The sequence below is a fragment of the Drosophila ficusphila genome, unplaced genomic scaffold (genome assembly GCF_018152265.1).
Source record: "Drosophila ficusphila isolate 14025-0441.05 unplaced genomic scaffold, ASM1815226v1 contig_791, whole genome shotgun sequence".
In the NCBI taxonomy this organism is placed as follows: Eukaryota; Metazoa; Arthropoda; class Insecta; order Diptera; family Drosophilidae; genus Drosophila; species Drosophila ficusphila.
Genome location: NW_025064737.1, coordinates 20,779,324 through 20,798,297, shown reverse-complemented (window position 1 = coordinate 20,798,297; position 18,974 = coordinate 20,779,324). Strand labels below are relative to the sequence as shown.

General features: G+C 44.3%; 5 protein-coding genes across 5 annotated transcripts; 2 read left to right on the top strand and 3 right to left on the bottom strand.

The window, feature by feature from the left end:
• Positions 1-3,569: 3,569 nt before the first annotated feature.
• On the top strand, positions 3,570-4,302 carry LOC108095720 (enhancer of split m4 protein). The gene has a single exon (XM_017196894.1). It carries the CDS (start codon positions 3,637-3,639, stop codon positions 4,093-4,095), a length of 459 nt encoding a protein of 152 aa, XP_017052383.1. The 5' UTR covers positions 3,570-3,636; the 3' UTR covers positions 4,096-4,302.
• Positions 4,303-5,088: 786 nt separating this feature from the next.
• LOC108096012 (enhancer of split m3 protein) lies at positions 5,089-6,429 on the bottom strand. Its single transcript, XM_017197361.1, has one exon. The coding sequence runs from the start codon at positions 6,221-6,223 to the stop codon at positions 5,540-5,542; it is 684 nt and encodes a 227-aa protein (XP_017052850.1). The 5' UTR covers positions 6,224-6,429; the 3' UTR covers positions 5,089-5,539.
• Positions 6,430-11,592: 5,163 nt separating this feature from the next.
• LOC108095701 (enhancer of split M2 protein) lies at positions 11,593-12,559 on the top strand. The gene has a single exon (XM_017196873.2). The coding sequence runs from the start codon at positions 11,700-11,702 to the stop codon at positions 12,363-12,365; it is 666 nt and encodes a 221-aa protein (XP_017052362.1). The 5' UTR covers positions 11,593-11,699; the 3' UTR covers positions 12,366-12,559.
• A 981-nt stretch (positions 12,560-13,540) lies between these two features.
• On the bottom strand, positions 13,541-14,258 carry LOC108095687 (enhancer of split M1 protein). Its single transcript, XM_017196858.1, has 2 exons — positions 13,967-14,258; positions 13,541-13,904 (listed from the first exon to the last, which is right to left on the bottom strand). Exons 1-2 carry the CDS (start codon positions 14,175-14,177, stop codon positions 13,648-13,650), a joined length of 468 nt encoding a protein of 155 aa, XP_017052347.1. The 5' UTR covers positions 14,178-14,258; the 3' UTR covers positions 13,541-13,647.
• A 3,422-nt stretch (positions 14,259-17,680) lies between these two features.
• LOC108095699 (enhancer of split malpha protein) lies at positions 17,681-18,350 on the bottom strand. Its single transcript, XM_017196870.1, has one exon. The coding sequence runs from the start codon at positions 18,287-18,289 to the stop codon at positions 17,873-17,875; it is 417 nt and encodes a 138-aa protein (XP_017052359.1). The 5' UTR covers positions 18,290-18,350; the 3' UTR covers positions 17,681-17,872.
• Positions 18,351-18,974: the final 624 nt, after the last annotated feature.

Here is an 18,974-nt window from a genome sequence, read left to right as displayed (position 1 = left end):
AGGTTCCGGGTTCATCGAGTTAACCGTCAATTACGACCCCTTTTGTGTCCTGCACGTGCGTGCTGAGTGATGGGCGGGGATCATCGTCGAACGGGACTCCTCGAGGCTCCGATGATATCCTAAACCAACAATGACAATGGCCTCTGCTTTCGTGGAACTCGCCTCCCGCATTTGCGACACACCATCGCACATACTAATTTGTAAACTAAAAAATAAATCCAAAAATAAAAGACATGTCGCGCTGTCTCGTGTCAAGTGCAACGTTCCTTCGCTGCAAAGTCTTTGTGTAATTCGATGATGTGCAGGACCCCACATGTGTGGTGCATCGCCACATTGATTACTGTCTGTGTTATTTTATCATTACAAAACCAAAGAAACCGCCACGTAGGTCCACCAGATCATATTCGTATTTACATAAGTACGGGCTGTACCCACTAGTTGGTTGGAAATATTCGACCAACTTAGGCTTTAGACTTTGCTTTATGATTACAACTTATAACATAATGACATAACTATAATATAATAACAATTTACCAAGCTGGAAGTTTTCTTTATTATCAATTATTCCTGAATTATTATTATTATTTTTCTGTATGGAAATTCAGCCATTAAAAAACTTATTTAAGATGTAAAGCTGCCTATGAACGATATCTCCCATTTTGTTCAAAGGACATCCGCAATTCGTGTTAGTTTTTTCCTTAGAATATACGAGTATTTACCGATACTTTGTTATTGTTATGCTAACTGTTGTGCACATGGGACTAACTATATCCCTCCAGCTCGTCTCATCCTCGCAGCTCAAGTGCAGATCGTCTTACGTTCAACGGAATTTTTCGCACGCCTCGTTTGATGTTCACGCTGCTGACCACGGAAAATGTAAACGGAAATACCGTAACAGAGTCGGCCAGTTAGCACATCCTCCGCACGGACCGTGTGGGTGTGGAAGGTCCTGTCCGGTGTAACCGGACCTGCGGCGTTCGGAGAGAGGGAAGACCTCGATGATCGGTGGGCTTTTCCCGCCGCCAATCGAACGCACATGTGTGAAATGTTCACGTCTGCAAGTTGCTCACGTTGCCGCATTTTGGCCGGAGATATATGGTTTCTGGATGGATAGTTTCGGCTAGGTGGATCGAGGGACGTGACGGGGTCGCAGTTTTGGACAGTCACACCCTGCTGTGAGCGAAACGAGGTCGTCACGTGTACAAACACGATCGTTCCCACCCCCCTTTGAACACTTGGCCGGGAGACAATGGACTGCCAGGGTCAGGTTGATTTTATTTTTATTTTTTGTAGTCTTTTCCCTGTCTCCGCCTTTGTGTGCGCCGGGCTAATCTACAGTTTTGGTACCTTAAATGATCGGGCGGCGATAAGAAATCAGTGCACGTGTTCGGCCAAAGATTTCCCTGGAAGATAGAAAAGTGATGGAGAAAAAGAAGGCACCACAGTAGTCACCTAAAACCCGAAAAAAACCACTGCAGGGGCAGCCAAAATTTAAGACCCCCAGCGGGGCTTTGGTTTCCCATCCAAATGGTTAACTATTTTTATTTGTTTTGCCCCTGCACGTGGGCACACAATAAAATGCTGGAAAAAAAAACATAGGCACACAAAAAATATCCATCAGAAAGGAAAACTGGGGGCAATGAGTCAACCGAAAAAATAAAGGACCAAAACACAATTAGATCGATACAATCCGTGCATAATAAGTCCGAATAATGCGGTAGCATGAGTCAACCAAAAGCGATACGAGGAACTGGGAGATTCGTCCAAGGCTATAGAGGTCAGTTCCAAGAAGTAATTCAATAATTTGGGACTGTTGATCCAGCAAAGGATATTGAAAAGATTGAGGGCAGCTCTTGTTGCGATAAAACACAGGGGATTTTATAGAAATATTCTACCGCTCAATCAAAGATATTTTGAAGCCTAATAAGAGGAGGGTCTTTATAGAAATGGCTTTAGCTCTTAATCCAGAATATGTGGCAGTTCATTTTCGGTTTTGTTTGCTTATTGTATCTTTTGAACGACTTCATTGGACTTGGGTACAATAAAAAAAATAAAGCCCTGATTACTTAATTTAGTAGACTAAATTAGTTTAATAGTATATATATTGGTGTTTTTTTTATATATCCAATGCACAGAATCACATTTTTAAGATACAAAAAAGCTTTGAAGAATGGATCTTTGACTTCGTGTTTAAAAAAATATTTCTAAGGCAATAATTTATTTGATATGTGAATCCAATCTAGCGTTTGATTGCTTTACACTCACATTATTTCCCATATTATTACCTTCAGGATGAACCCATCGATCGATAACCACACCCACCTAGCCAACAAAGGCAACCATGTAATCATCATCACCTCGACATGAGTTCAATAGATCCCAGAATCAGGACGCACTGTTAACGCCAGCCTACAACTTCTCACCGACCCGAAGATTCCTACTTAATTTGTCCCAACTCACACCGGGTTCCAAATATTTATGGTTAAGTCAAGGGACAATCCATTAAGTACGCCAGAGATATCCAAAGGGAGCCCAAAAAAAAAACAAAGGGCAGAAAGAAATCCTGGGAAACCTTGGCTTCAGCGCCTCACGCGCCATAAACGATCCACACACAAAAAAAGGAGAAGGAGCCGCACAAAAAAAGGACGGGCGCTCGCTGTGCGTGTGCTCCTCCAACGATGTCCTCGTGGTCCTGCTCCTCCTCCTCCTTCTTCGCTTACAGTTTTTTTACCCATCATAATGAGAATCGGTCCCCTGCTAATTGTGTGCCATCAGCAACAGAAATTAAAAGCAACTCCTTCGTCGACGATCCTTGTCCTCCATCTCCATCTCCATCCCCATCTCCATCTCGCTCCTTCGGGCAACGCCTCGCCTCCACGTACAATTTGATAAATTTCAAATTACAGCGCATTTAGAATCCTCCTTGGTCCTTTTTAAAGCCCCACCCCTCGTAATTCTCCGGATTGTTTGCCTATTGAGCTATGGAATCTTCTGGTTTTCGGGCATTAATTGTTCGCCTCCGTTCGAGCGTTGAAAATTGAAAATATTCTCCCACGTTCCCGAGCTGCACACGTGTTTGAGAAATGGAAAAGGGATTTCCCCCGCCCCCGGCTCCATCATCTTGCGTCCCGCTCGCACTGCCTACATAATAAGATAAGTGCACATAAAAACCAAAAGTGATCGGCAGTAAAAGGGAAAAAACGATTCTCCTTTTCAAAAAGGATCCTTTCGAGCAGCGAGACTGTGGGAACTGGTAGAAAGTCTCGTTTCTCACGATCCTGCAGCAGGATAAAATTGCCGGCACCTCCAACAGGTGCGAGCGGAGCGGCACTACATGCCGTCACACTCCGACGCACGCAGGTTAATGCCGATGCAGTCCCTTTTCGAAAAACACACCTGCCGTTTTTGTTGTTGCCTCGCCGGGTATCCGCACTCTGTGTATAGGATTTTTCGGGACACGTATCCTTGTAGTTTCCCACACTCGGTGTTTTGTGACCTGCTCGGCTTCGGGTTTCTCCCCATCCTGTGCGGGTATAAAAGGCCGCTCGGCCGCAGGATCAGACATCATTCGAGCTCAACGCTTCGTACAGTACACATCTCAGCTACACAGCAGCTAAGCAACTCAAACACATCATCATGTGCCAGAACAAGAGCAACACCAACCAAGCCATGACCATCAAGTCGAACAAGAAGCTGTCCTACAGCGTCAAGAAACTGCTGCAGAAGATCTTCAAGCAGCAGCAGCGCGTCGAGGAGGAGCAGAACCTGAAGAACGCCCTCAAGGCCAACTCCCTGGAGTCCCTCGAATCCATGGAGAACAGCCGCAACGCCGATCTCGAGTCCGCCTCCATCTGCGCCTCCTTGGAGTCCTGCGAGAACGAGGCCAACGAGCGCCTCTCCCAGTCCTGCGACATGGAGGACTACGAGTTCGAGCAACTGCCCACCGTTCCCGTTCACTTTGTCCGCACCGAGCACGGCACCTTCTTCTGGACCGCCGTCTCCGATCTGCCAGCCGACAACGACCTCATCGAGCCCCTCTACTGCAGCACCGCCAACGAGATCGCCATCCCCCAGGATCGTTGGGTTCAGGCCTAAGAAAAATCAGTGTCCTGCTACCTTCATCCTGCAACCAAGTCTTCCACGGGATCTCCAGCTTTAATCAACGTCTTCCGTTAATTTTTGACACCATTCCACAAAAATTAACACGCAAGCCGAACCACTCGAGAGCTTTACTCAAAAATTGTGATACATTTTACTTAACATTTACAAAAAAATCAAAATATATATACAATTCAAAAGAAACCTCAACTGTTTTTATTTCTACTTTCAATTCAATCATTTTCAGAAACAAAAAAAGGGAAGCAATCAAATTGGTCTTCCAAAAAACTGTTACATTTTACCAAAAAATTAATTTGAAAAGGAATCTTCATTCCTTTTGTTCCGACAATTTTCCGTTTACAAATCAACACAGAAAATAAATAGGGAGCGAAGTCCTTTGTTAATTGGCATGACTCATTTGAAAAACGAGCGGACCCTAATCCGATTCGATCCTGGACCTTTTTGGTCTTATTGTTGATCAATTTACCTGCCAGCAGGTAGTGGAGATCGTCGGGGGTTGTTTGGCCTGTTGATTTGGCTGCAATTCCAACCAGTTTTCGGGCAGGTAGAGAGGATCTGTTGGATGCCGATCAGATCGGTGGAACAAAACGAGCTCCAATTAGATGATCTGCTTATGAGAATGAATCAGAGCCATGTCGCAAATTTGTTGCATACACCAAGGCTGATGCATCTTCATGCTAATTAAAGGGTTATTTATGGGAGCAATAAATAAAATGGATCACTCGTGCCAATAAAACATTGTTGCTTGGTTATTGCGTAACCTTTAAATACATACGAACTCAATTTACATTTTTCGACTGTATTAAACCAGTACTTTAAAAACAGGATATGTTTAAAATTATATTTTAAAATTTAAACCAAAATGGTTTAATAATTATTTTATATGCTAAAAAAAATCCAGAAAAATCTGCTTCAGTAACTCTGAATCAAACATATTTCCCATCCCAACCAATTAAGAAGAGTTTCATATACTTTTGCAATTTTATTGATTTATTTTATTTGGGTAATGTATTTTTGATTCGTCTTTCTCAGCTAAACATAAATTAACATTTATAAACTATTTAAAGCTTAAAGTAGGCTAAACAATGAAGGAGGCGCGATGAACTAATGAACTTAGGAAACGTTTGCAGTAGGAAACAGCGCACTCGAATATATATGTTCACTGATTGATTGATCATCGTATTTTAGTTATATCACAGTTGAAACTAAACAATTTACAAACTACGATTATCGGAGCTAAAACTAAAAGTATTTCAAAACCAATTTGAAATCGATTAGCGAATCGACATCAATTAACTTAGGTTGTTATGATTTACTTTGGAAGACAACGGATCTTGTTGCAGAACGGTCATTAGCCATTTTTTGGGTTTGCGATTATAATGTTAGGGATAAGATCAATTGGGCAGGATATCGGGTCCGATTACCAGGGCCTCCAGACGGGCTCCGAGGCGCCGGACTCCTGCGAGCTGACCGACGCCGTTTCGGATAGTGCGTTGCCATCGACGGATGTCACATCGATCAGCTCGTCCTTGCTGCTCAGAAAGGAGCTGTAACTAATGGCGGCAGCGGCGGCCGCCGGTCCATATCCTCCCAGAAGCGGGAAGGCCAGTCGTCCTGAGGATTGCGGTATTTGTAGTGGCTGCTGCTGCTGTTGTTGTTGTTGTTGCTGCTGCTGCTGGAGTAACTGCGTCTGCAGCTCAATTAGTCGCGTCGATAGGAACTTCATTATCTTGCGGCCAATCTCATCGGTTTGCTGGGTCTGCAGCAGGACCTGCGTAATCTGATCGGCGGCATGAACGTATCCCGAGCGAAAGGACTCCACGTGGGCGGTGCTGGTCGAAGTGGGCGGGCTGTTGCCACCCGAAACGACTCCTTGAAGAGAGAGACCACCTCGCTGCTTGAGTTTCCTCATGTGATCCACCGTGAGCTCCAGGATATCCGCCTTCTCCAGCCGGGTGACATGCTCGCCCTCCTGCTGCAGGCACTCCACCATCAAATCCTTGAGATCGTCCAAACACTTGTTGATCCTGGCGCGTCGCTTGCGCTCCAGGAGCGGCTTCATCACCTTGCGGTACTGATACGTCTTGGACATCTCCATGACCATGATCGTTTGCTTTGTTTTATTGCTTCTAAGGATTGTTCTTTAGCCCTTCGTCTCTCAACTGCACATTATCACTTCTGAATTTGGTTGGGTTTACAAGTTTTCGGTTTAATTTTTCGAGCGTGTTGCGCGTGCGTTGCGCGTTCCACCGGTTGCGGTGCGTTCGACTGGCGGCAATTTTTCGAAATGAGTGGAAAACTAGTTCCCAGCCCTACTTTTATACGAGCCGTGTGGCAGGCGGACTCTCCCGGACCGGGGAGCTCACTCTCGCAGCCACAAAGCTCCCGCATGATCGCTCGCACACACGCTCCCAGGCACTCGGCCAAAATCGAGTTCCACTTCGGCTCTCCTCGGTCGCGGATCGGTAGCACCGCTCGGCAGCGGCACAAAGAGAGGCTACTGTGGGCCCTCGATGGGGGTTGGACGATCTGCAGAGGCACAGTGGGTTTAAAATTGTAATATGAAGTGGTAGGTTTACGGAAACTAAAATAGAATGCATAATAAGTAATAACACTATTCAAGAAATTTCTTGCGATCTGAAAAACACTTGTTTATTTTAATTGAAGGAACATAAAACTTAAATTCAAATATTAAATAATTGTAAATTATTGTAAATAGTTGTAAATATTTGTATATACCATAGCCCAGGTCCATATCCCATATGTACCACACCTACCCCATCTTCTAAACGCCCGGTTATGCTCAGATGGTCCTGAACGATTCCGGCGACAATAATAAATATCGCAAAAAAAAAAAAAAAAAAAAAAATTTTATATACACCTTATTTTCAATTTTAAGTGAGCCCCAAAAAATATGCTACAAAACTGGAAAGATGTTACAATGCTTATATATTCCCATAATACGCTTTTAACAATGCATTAGATGTTTCCAATTTTATAAATTCAAGCATTTAATAGGTAAAGCTCAAGAATAATGTCTTTTTGTTCAAAGCAACAAAAATATGTCAAATTTGCGAAGAAATTAAAAATGAATCGAGTTTATCCTTTTGACTCCCATAAGTATGCTATAAAAATACCTTTACCAAATATCAAACTCTGAATCCTGTCTTTTGAACCTAGTACTAATATTTTTTAAAAACTATATTAATCTTCAACCGATTTCATTGGATTCCTACCAAGGTGCCTGCCATGGGAGCGAGCGAGAGCGTGCCTCGCCGCAGATACAAATGTATCTGTATCCGTAACTGTGGCGGTGCTCTGGCGCGCGTCGTCTTCAATTGATTGCATGGCCAGAGGGAGCCCGAGCAGTCGGTAGTTGGCAGTCGGGTTTCGGATTGGATTGGATCTCATTCTCAGCGACTGCGCGTGGCTCTCAGACCGCTCCAGCCCCATCCATCCCCTCCCGATTCCCGCTTCCCTCCTTCCTATGTCATACTTATTGTCAATGATGACAGTGCTCGGCTCCCATTCGCTGTCGAAGTTCGGTGCTCCGCACCGCTCACACCAACAATGAGACACGAGGGAGCCTACGACTACCGCCTGTGTGTGATTGTGGGTCCCATGGCTCTGCGCGTGTGTGAGTGCGGTGAGTGCCTACTTTACGAGACCGTGGGAAACAGATTTGTCGTGTGTTTCCCACACGTTGGACGGATGGCTGGATTGTGATGCGATCCGATGGATTGCTGAAATGTTGTTGCTGTTGCTGCTGGTTGATTTCAAGCGGGCTGACTGTCGGCCGCCGATGGGGGGCAGTGGGCGAACTGGCGAGCGGGGCGAGTGGGGAGGGGCAGTTGGAGGGGCTGCCTTAACTCGCGCAATTATGTCGCATGCTTGGCTGATGATGATGACTGCGGCAACTGCACGGGGAGAAAATACAAGTCTAATTTGGGTAATTAACTAGAGTATTTTAAAGCAATTGAAAATAAACATGGAATAAATGCTAATTTTGTTGAGTTTATCTCGAATTATAATTGATGTCATAAAGAATTTTTTAAATTATATTATTGATCATGGGTTTTACAAAAATTATTTGAAATATCTCTAAGAATTGGAACAACAACATTTAAACATTTGTTTTTTTGTTTTAATATGTCATCCAGTTTAAGTATCTTGCAATTTAAATCATATCTTAAGGGCTTTTAAGTATAGTAACATTTTTAAAACATATTTTAGGTATTCATATTTTCTCTCAGTGCACCACCTCTATAATGCCTTTGGCTTTCGGTTGACTTTTCGTTGAAGCGTATCGATTAAGTGTAACAGTTTCGCTATCTCGGCGCATTGGGGGTTCCGAAAAAACAGTTTTTGCATAGTCCGATTGCCAACCCTTCGGCATTTGTCGCCGCTCATCATAAACTTTAACATCCGGTTGTCGTTCTAAGACTCGTATATGTATTTCTTTAATTCGCTGATCTCAGGGCTACTGGTCAGCACAGAGTGTACAAAATGTTGCCTGCCTGTTTTTATGCCCCTTTTATTCGCAGCTGCCGTTGGGCCGGCTTTATCACCATCGCATCGCAGCAATATGACACTTGTGGTTGGACGCCTCGGAGTTAGTTTTTGTGGCCGTGCTTTTTGCCTGGCTAAGCATTTCCCATGATGCTGCAGAATCGCTCTGTTTGTTTGTCTTCTGGCCCTGACTTCCGTTAGCCGTTTGGCTTGACTTCACTGGTCTTGGCTTTCTGCTGACTGGAGCCATAACAATTAAGCCTCTCAAGGCATTTCGATGGTTCGCCTTTCAAGATGCCTCAACTTTCAACTTGGCCGGCACACGTGGCGTATGAGTAATGCGAATATGCAAAATAATCACGAACGGAGCGACGGACAGAGGGACCGCAAAACCATTTTCGACTAACCTCAATGCACACTAATTGCTTGTCATATATGCCCCTCCGTGTGTCTGCCGATGTGTATATAGTTTTGCACAAAACTTGTTGCCATCGCCGGTCGTGTGAACCAAAAGCTTAAAAGCCAAATAGTTGCTGATGGGTAAAGACAGTGTTGAGGGGTCTACTGGTAGCGAATTCGCAATGCTCTTTATATATCTAATACCAATTAACAGATTAAAAAGGTTACCATTATCTTCGAATTTTCTTGAACAGCCTTGAATAACTTGAAACGGACAAAATTAAATAGTTTGTTCAAGAATTTTAATTAAAAAGGAATCGATAAACATATATAATATATTTTCGTGAATCTAAACATTTATTTTAATTAGGAGTGCTATTAAGTTTAATAATTCAGCTCCATTTTCGTGAATGTAAACATTAATTTTAATTATAACTTCTATTTAGCTTAATAACTTAGCTCCAATTGAGCTAATTAAGCTTAGGATATCTTAATCGGAAACTGGATTTTTTTCGGTACCCCCATTTTAAGGCATATCCTCTAACTAAAGCTCCCCTTATAAAAAAGTGTATAAGCCGCCTAACGACTCCTAGTATCTCTCTTCGAAAGGCGCAAGCCCAGGCACAAGCTGGCCTCAGTCGGAGCCGCGATCGCAATCGAAATCGCAGTCGGAGTTGGCTTGGAAGTCGGGCTTCGAGTTGGATTTTCAGCCGGTGTCCGTGTTGCCAAGTCAGTCGCTTTCAATTTGGCAAACGTGCAGTTCAAAGCCTAGACGCTGATTGGGGGCAAAGGTGCGCGGGTTGGGAGTTGCAGGCGGTGGTGTTTCAGCCAAGATTAATAGCGGCCAAAGGCAAGAGAGTCAAGTCGCTTCGAGAGATCTCTGGTGCGCAAGCGTGCGGTGCACACGCGATTGGCACGAGTTTTCGGCCACAAAATGAGGAAAAAACATAAAAGAAAAACAAACGAAAAAGAAAACCCGATTCGTAGCTGAGCTGGCCTAACTAGTTATGGCAGCTAACTCTGATTGTGCTGCAGTGTGGGAACCTGCGATCCGGCAAGGACTTGCTGCCTGAATGAGGTCACGGCCTCATTAGATCCCCATCCCCATGCCCCTTAGCCATGCCCCTTGGCCATGCCCACATCGTTTCCCGTTCCCAGTTGCTGGTTGCCAGGTTGCCAGTTTGCCAGAGCGTGTGAACCACAACATGTCATAATCCCCTCGTTGCGACTAGTCCCTTTTAAAATGAACTTATCAGCGCCGGGCTCTGCGAGCCTTGATTATAAATGACAACAAACAGGCCAACAAGTAGCAATAACAGCTGCTCAGCCCGAAACACAAAAATCACATCGAAAGGAAACAGAAATAACAGCGTCAGCAGCAGCAACAACAGCAACAGCAACAACAATAATAGTGCCCCGAAAAAAGCCGAAAACCCAAGTGAAATTCTTATAAGCCCTTTCCCACACTCGAAGACATCGACATCGAGCAGCGGCGACGCCTGCGCCTTTTGCCTTCGCCTGTTTCCACTGCCAGTTCCCCAGGACGGAAATGGCCAGCGTCTTAGTCCCACGCTCGCAGAAGGGAACAGGTGCTGTTCGTGCCCCTTCGACTACGGCCCTGTGGCGAGATGTGCCCCATCCCCTGCCTTATCCCCGAAGTCCCTGGCCCCGAAGAACCAAAGACCGGACAACTACCCATGTACTACTGGGCTCCGGGCCCTGGGTACCGTGTGAATGTGAAAACAAAGTCAGTCGTGCATAAATGACGAACAGGCGATGCGCACAGTGGTTCTAAATCTGCGGTAGCATTGGGTGACAAATAATTGGTAGGCAGTATTAACAGAAAATAGTAGGAGGATAGTAATAAAAATTTCTTAATTGTCTAAATATCTTATATTTAATATAAATACAAAGAATATTAATTCCCAATAGAAAACATGGTTTTTAAAGTATTTAATTCTAATATTTTATATAATAAAGTCTAATAATCATTTAATTTCACCAAATCCCAAGACACATTTACAATGTTGTGTATGGAAACTATTAATAAAGAAGGACTTAACCCTCTCAAATGTAAAAGAGTTAATAAAATTCTAAAAGGAAGACCCGTACAAAGTAGCTTTTATTATGGTAGCAATAAAACTGCAATAACAATAAGATTTACATTTGATTACCATTAACCAATAGTGCGAGGCCCACTGTGCGGCAGCGTCGTCTTCATCTACCTGCAGCCAAAACTCATCAAGCGGCCCTTGTCGATTGTACGTGCATGGGAAAAGTACACACACAGAAGACTGGAGCTTGTGGATTCCTGTTGGAATTTATTTGGGAAATACGCGCACATAAAAAGGCCTTTACCGAGCCGGGATCCCCTCCTCCTCCTGCTCCTCGTTTGCCGGGCTCACCTCTCACCCCGACTTTGGCTGTGTGTGAGAGTGCACTCAAATTTCGTACGGTGCTTGGGCCGTAGCTGCTCGTGAGATCAGCCGGCGTACGATTTCACTCTTGACTGGCCATCGGCAGCGCAGCAACCTCGCCTCATATATAAATATGAGCGACGCCGGCGCAGCAGCATCAGAAAACGACCAGCTCTCGCGAGGTGCGCACACGCAACGCTCGCTTAAAAAGAAGAAAAACTCACAAGAAAAAGCTCCACAACACACCGCAGCAACATGTATCTGGATACGAAAAACATGACGGCCAGCAACACTTCAGCTTTGACAGCGGCAACAACACCGTCGAACGAAAAGTCCGCACGGCACATGCGCAAAGTTTGGCAGCCGCTGCGTCGTCTGCTGAAAGTGGGTGGTGGCAAGGGTCGCACCGCCCAGCTGACCTTGGCCCATCCCAACAACGTGGATCTCAACAACACACAAATGCAGCAGCAGCAGCAGCAACCCGAGTTGCTCGTCGAAGATGAGCCTAAGTCAACGCCAGAGGAGTCTCTTCACAAGTACGGATTGGAGCTGAGGCAACTTCCCGAGGAGGAGGTGTCCCTCACCCAGCCGCCCAACACGCCCACCCTCATCAGCAGCGTTTACGTGGACAAGGTCAGTGCCCAAAGCTGTGGGAACTGCCAGCATGGACGTAATTGCCAGCACAGACATCACAGTAGCAGCAACAGCAACAGCAACACCAGCAGCAACATCAACTTGAACAGCAGCAACAGTGCAACACAGTTGCCCAGCAACCTCTGGGATCTGCAGTTGCCACTGCAGTACATCAGCACGGATAACGGCACCTTCTTCTGGGCCAACACCCAGGATCGCGTCGACGATGATCTCCTGCACGCCCTGCTCTGCCAGAGCTTCAGTCAAATGCCCGGAACCCTCTGTTAGCTTAAGTCCGCCCGCAAGAACCTCACCCCATCACCGAATAGATCTCAATCGCTTGGGGGTCACACCCCTAATTATCGTAATTTCACTTATTTATTTCCCCGCGCAATATTTACGTTGTTAATGTGATACTAATTTGCATGTAAAATAAAACATAATCACTCATTTTGTACCATACAAATGGAAGAACAAGAAAAGGAAACGTTTTATTATTGTTTTGGGTCTAAAAAAAGTAAATAATAAGGGGGATAATTCTTTTTAGGGTTTTGAGTTTTATGATCATTTTTATGGTTTTCCATTCTTTATGATGATGGTAACTTTGAGTTACTTTAAGGGAAGGGGCACTAGTTATATTAATCAAGTTGAAGACATGCGACACGCAACAATCATGGTTGATCGTTTAAATAGAGCTTCGTAAAGAATTAAAAATCAAAATATACAGAATCATCGATTTGGGATAATGACAACCATTACACCTATTCTGCCTTATCACGACTGGGGATCTGAGAGCAGAACCCGATCTTTTGGAGAACTGCCGTAACGGAAGAACGAAGATCGGAGCAAAGGATAACGGAAGCAGTGTTATGAGTGGAACCTAATGAGGCCTGACAGATGAGCGGTTTGAAAAGACGGGTTGGCCAACCGATAAACTGAAGATGCAGAGAGCGGGGGATGTGCAAACTGGTATCATCTTGCAGTGAATGTCACATCGATGCTCCCAGGCTATACATAAAAAAACTAAAGGGGGATGACCAAAGTTAACCTGGACACTTATTTCCTGTGTTAATGAACTGTGTCGAGTCAGTGGATTGTGAATTGAGTTGTGCCTTAAAGAGCTTATACCCTTGAAGAGTAAGGGTCACTAAAACCCTTGAGAACTAACCGCAAACATACATTGTATTTCACATTTATATGCTCTTGATTACGTTTTGTGGTTAAAAAAGAATGCTACTGATAAATTGGGGTACTGGAAACTGGTAACCAACCTCTAAAGATAAAACAAAATATATATATATTAAAAAAATACTAAAAGAGTACATAAATAGTGTAGTGTAAAGGACAAGTAAATGCAATGCTGACCATGTCAAATCTGACCAACTGCCCATGCCCTAAAATCATTTTCACTTTCGCCAACCTTTGCCTCCCACTGTGAACACCCTAATTAACAACTCGTTTACTCGTGTCTCATAAATTCGTGGGATTATATTTCGTTCAAAACAAAAGGATGACTATTTCGAACAAAGGATGTGTCTGTGTATTGTTCTGCTTTTACGACCGATCTCGTCTAGCATTTCTGCTCTCGCAAAAGACGGAAGAGCTCAGTTTGGGCGCCAGACGCCTGCAGGGCGCAGTTGAAGTTGTCCAGCAGGCAGGAGTTGGCCAACTCGGCACGATACTTGCCATTGGTAATGCACACCGGCTGGTAGATCATCGAGCAGGGCTTGAAGCACTCCTTGACCTCCAGCTTGAAGTTGCCCAACTTCTCGTGCAGATTCTCGACGAACTCGGAGCTGCACCAAGCGGCATCGGTGGCAGCATAGGCTAAAATAATATATTTTATTAAAAATCAAGTTCTAAACTAATTTCGATTTTTTTCAACTTACCCTGCTGGCTTGTCCTTTCGCGGCGACAGTTGTGGGACAGAAGGTTGCAGTCGCTGGCAAACTCCTTGAAGTTCAGGCCATCGGTGGCACACACTGGCTTGTAGATGCTGGCACAGAAAGAGGGGCAGGCAGTATCGTTGGTGGATACTGTGTTTCCGGATACGGTTGCCACCAGAACCAGGCAGCAGAGTGTAAGAATTTGGTTCACCATGTTGGGGTTTTCGTAACTTTTTGGGTTTTTACAGAAGAACGCGTTCTCTCTGAAGTAGTTATTGACTTGAATTGCCGTGAATGTCTGGGCTTTCATTGATTTTTATATATTTTTATGGCTCTGTGGAGCTACTATTAGATAGTATATCAGTTATACCGTGCTGATAAGACCGGTCTTCTTATCAGCAAACCAAACAAAAACTCGTTTATGTGTGCCACAAAGTTCTACGGTGTGCCAGCACTTTTTTGGGTGACTAACAAAATGTTTACCCTTATTAAAAGACTTCAAGTTTTGATAACAAGTTTGAAACATATTAAAGTACGTTGGAAAGGTTAAAAAAGACCAGTAACTTTATTGTTTTAAATTATAGCAAACGGGTATATAATTTACTGGGTATCTTTATATTTTACTTTGTTTTATTTGACAAGATCTTTACATTTTGCAATGTTGTAAGGGTATTAAAAGTACCTCAGCTAAGACTTTTTTCTTTGCGTCTTTTTGATTGATTGGCTCGTCTGCGGTCTTTGTAAAGTGTTGTTCTCAAAACAGCATCATCAAATTTCGATATACTATCTTGTTTATGGTTTAGAGTCTAAAAATATTGATAATATCGGGGAAGTATAATTTACTATGTTGCTGTTATCACTCTGATAACTGTGTTTACAGATTTCCAAGTTGAGGAAACTTTTTATTTGGGAGATGATTTATGTTTTTCTAGAACTGCGTAGTATTTTTTCCAATGGCCTTTAATTTTCATCAAATATTTAAGTGCAGGGTTTGGCTTAGTTTTGGGAAAAGCGTTTTTTCGGATTTTCGGCAAGGGGGTACATCATAAAAATGTCGAGAAAATAGATCAAAAAATCGAAATCGATGATGCAGTTCAATCATTTAGAGGAGTACTAATCTGAAATCGCACAAAATTTAGAAAAGTTATGGTTGTTTTTCAAACCAACCCTTTTTGTAAGATGTTTCGCAGTGCACATCATCAAAATAAAATCGACAATAAAATCTGGTTATTTGACAAATGATCTTAAAAATCTCCACACTTATTTTGGTCTATTTCGGTTACAACATTCTGACCGCCCACATTGTTCTACAGTTCATCGCAATCGCCTATCTCCATGGGGCACACTAGTAATTGAGGCCTCTCCACGAGTCGCACACACAAGTGTCGATGAGGAGGGGGAGGTGGAGGGGGAATTCCCGGCGGTGGCCAAGGGAGCGTGGTGGCCGGGCCTAATCACCGTTTAATGATGTTCACACACTTGTTGCTGACGGCGCCCCTCCGTAGAGAACTGGCCAAAACCAACAGGCCTGGCCAATCAATGACCGCTAAGCGAATGCTCGTCACGCACGCGAAGGCCGCTCCGCTGGTCGTCGGGAATTGGGTACACACGCGTACATTAAACCCACCGCTGAAGACAACCATCCCCATTCCCAGTCTCATTCCCATTCCAAATCCCAGTTCCAGAACTAAGACCCCAAGCCAAGACCGACCATAAAATACCACGGCGAAGACAGCTCGGCGCAGGATCAGGTTGGTGATTTGGTTGGTGATCGGTACTCGGTACTCGGCGATCAGTGCCCACTGCACAGGTATGCAAATGAGCCACGGCCCATCTAGATAGCCATCGGGTCTCGTTCCACGGAGTCCCGGACTCATCGCTATCACCGCCCAGTGACTCGAACAGTGTCATCAGCATTATCAACGGCATTCCGTGATGGGTTCTCTCTTCCAATTTTCAATTCTTTCGTGCAGACAAGCGTCGCTTTGCATACGAAATTAATTATGTGCTGTCAAAGGCAATTTAACAGAAACTTATATTGCTACTTAATTTACGTCACGGCGCTACCAGAACTTATCCATTCTCTTTCGAAGGGGTATTGCTGTATTGTTAAGAGAGTTAACAAATGGTATTCATATATTCATATAGAGAGAAAGTAAGTTTTTGTAGTATTTATGGATAAGTAATGGAAATGAAATAGTAAATCATAACTATCGCATACAGTATACTTAACTTTTTAGATCAAATTTTTTTACATGAATGTGAATTATTTAATTTGGATATCTTATAATTTTAATAAAATCATAATAGGTAAGATAATATAATAAAAGAGAGTATATGATTACCTAATATATACTCGAATCGTTCTCGATCTTTCTGGTTATTCATGTTGTTATGTTATTTTATTTTCTTTTTTTCCAACTCCTTCGCCTGCTTCTTCCCCGCTGTCAACATCAATTTGCATTTTTAGTGCTGGAGAAATGCGTTTGAGATTGATAGAGTGGGACAGTCGGAGTGTGCGAAAGAGTGGGAATCTTTTGAGGGACCTGCCTCGGATTGAGATTCCCTAGCCAAGGCGATTATCTTTTGCGGCAACTGTTTTTATGCCCAATTTCAACGTCCGCCTCGAGACGCCTTGGCATGTGATTCGATGTCTTGAGGTGTTGACGTCTACATGTTGCATTTTAATTGTGGTTTTCGGTGTTTGGTTTTTACTTCTCGGTTCTGGTATCTCTTACCAGGTTCTTGGGGTTTTCCCCGCCTTTCGGCCTTTCTCCACTCCCTCGCCGGATCGTAAATAAGTTGTGCGACAAGCGACAAGCAGCTCGCTGCCAGGAGTTGCCGTGAAGTTATGCGCACGACATCCATATTTGGCATCGCACAGGTGGCGATGGCGGCCTTAACCAAGGTGATAGCCATAACACTTGGCTCCGGGCCAACTTGGCTCCCGGCCATCTCTCCAGAGTGCGAGCACATCACACCTTCTGGCCACAATTGCCACAAGACAAGGCTGGCCACAAGGTTGTCCATTTTGGGACGCAGCCATCCCAAGAATTGACTTTCTTGTCGAGTGTGGGCTGGTTTGTTGCAGGATGCGATCTACCGCTCTTAACTGACCCAGTTATAGATGTATTTTAACTGCAGTCAATTATAGCATATTTTCTTAGATTTTAATAGAACAAGGTTGGAGAGAAGTACGCTATGCATTTCCTTGTTTAAAAATAACTTGTTACCAGAGTTAATTAATTATTAAATTATTTTGCGGTATTACGCTTAACATCATTTTAATTAATCTTTCTGAGAATTGGTTGGATATTAGTTTATCAATATTCAAAAGTTGAGTCATTGAATTTAATCATTATGAAATTACAATCATATACCTTTTAAACAGAATCCTAGAATTTGTTTTTGTTTTCTATTTCCCTTCTAACGTTCATCTCTTACTCGACAATCTTCCCAGAAATCATATACAACCGACTTTATGGGAAGTAATTCAAGTGTTTTCCTCCTTTTATCATGCTCTGGAAATAACTCGAAATATGTCTGCCAGTAGACGTTCTTATCTGGCACGTTGACTCCAGAACAACATTTTGCGTAGGACAACAAGCGATTCATTCATGTGGAATGCCAAAAGAATCACAACAAACTGAAAAGGGAGTTGTTTGCTTTCTTATGCTGAAACCCGAAACCCCTGTGCCCAATTACAAGATGAATGAATTTGATTTTGATATTTCTTGTTTTGTATTTTGTACGTTTGTTTTTAAAGCTCTCTTTTTCTATCACAATATCTTAACAACTAATGGAAGCGCTGGATCGCCGAGATTGTTGGGTAGTTAAAGCCGCTGATGCTATCACAATGTTTTTCGAGTTCTTAAAGCTTGAAGATTGAAGGGTGAGGCGATGGTGTTTCTAAGCCTGTGCCCAACGATCCTGGAACTGCATGGAGTAGCACATGGCGGGCTCGACGCTGGCGACTGGCTGAAGGTTGGTGGTCCAGAAGAAGGTGCCGGCGGTGGTGCGAGCGAAGCGAACGGGGACATAGACGTCCTCCTCGTCCTCCTGCTCCTCGGCGATCTCGAACTCCTGCGAGTGGGCCAACTGGGCCAGCTTCTCGTTGGCGGCGTTCTCATCGATCTCGGCGTAGTAGGCCTCCTCAACCTGGGCGTTGCGCAGATTGTCAACGGATTCCAGGGACTCCAGAGAGCCCTGAGGCTTCTGGTGCTGCTTCTGCTGCTTCTTGAAGAGCGTCTTCAGGACCTGCTTGATGCTGTAGCTGGTCTTCATCTTGTTGTTGGTGCTGGCGACAACGACGACTTGTTGGCACATATTGAAATTTGAAATTTGTTTTTTTTGGGTTGGTAGTGCGTGTGTTGCTTGAAAGGCTGACGATGTCAGAATGATTTCCCAACCGGCAAACTGTCGGCTTTTATAGCCGGCCCGGCTCGAAGTGCATTTCCTGTGCGCTCGAGCGACAGAGAGGGCGAGAACGGACCCCTGCCAAACGACACGCACCGCAGAAGGGGAGAAAGGGACGGGGAACACAAACAGAGACCAGAAACACAGACCGAAGCCACCAGAGACCCTCGCCCTCGAAGAGCAGAGATAATCGGGGCGGAGAACCTGAAATACGACGCTCGCCAGGAGCCGGGGGAAGTTCCAAGGAGCAGGTAGAGAGCGAGACGAGGAGGAGAAGAGTGCATCGGCGGTGGCGAAGGAAACAAACCCCTACAAAAACTGCAACTGTCCGTCGAGTGTGGGAAACAATTTTTCGTTGGCCTCAAAATTTTCGGAAACGTATTCAAGTGGCCCGAGAAATCCTCGCAGTGGCAGCAAAAAATCACCAACACATCGGCAATCCAGGACACACCGATACGGGGCAGGTGTTCCTTGGTAAAATTTCTCACGACACCGAAGGAAGCCCAGGATCAACAAGGGGATCACATCATGGAAAAGGAGTTGCAAATTGTATTCCTAATGGGCAATCAACATAAAGGCAGAGGGATAGGGGACC

Excerpts from the sequence above, each read along its gene's own strand:
- LOC108095720 (XM_017196894.1), top strand. The coding sequence starts at position 3,637 with ATGTGCCAGAACAAGAGCAACACCAACCAAGCCATGACCATCAAGTCG.
- LOC108096012 (XM_017197361.1), bottom strand. The coding sequence starts at position 6,223 with ATGGTCATGGAGATGTCCAAGACGTATCAGTACCGCAAGGTGATGAAG.
- LOC108095701 (XM_017196873.2), top strand. The coding sequence starts at position 11,700 with ATGTATCTGGATACGAAAAACATGACGGCCAGCAACACTTCAGCTTTG.
- LOC108095687 (XM_017196858.1), bottom strand. The coding sequence starts at position 14,177 with ATGGTGAACCAAATTCTTACACTCTGCTGCCTGGTTCTGGTGGCAACC. Across the intron at positions 13,905-13,966 it reads CGAAAGGACAAGCCAGCAGG|CCTATGCTGCCACCGATGCC; the intron begins GTAAGTTGAAAA and ends ATATTATTTTAG.
- LOC108095699 (XM_017196870.1), bottom strand. The coding sequence starts at position 18,289 with ATGTGCCAACAAGTCGTCGTTGTCGCCAGCACCAACAACAAGATGAAG.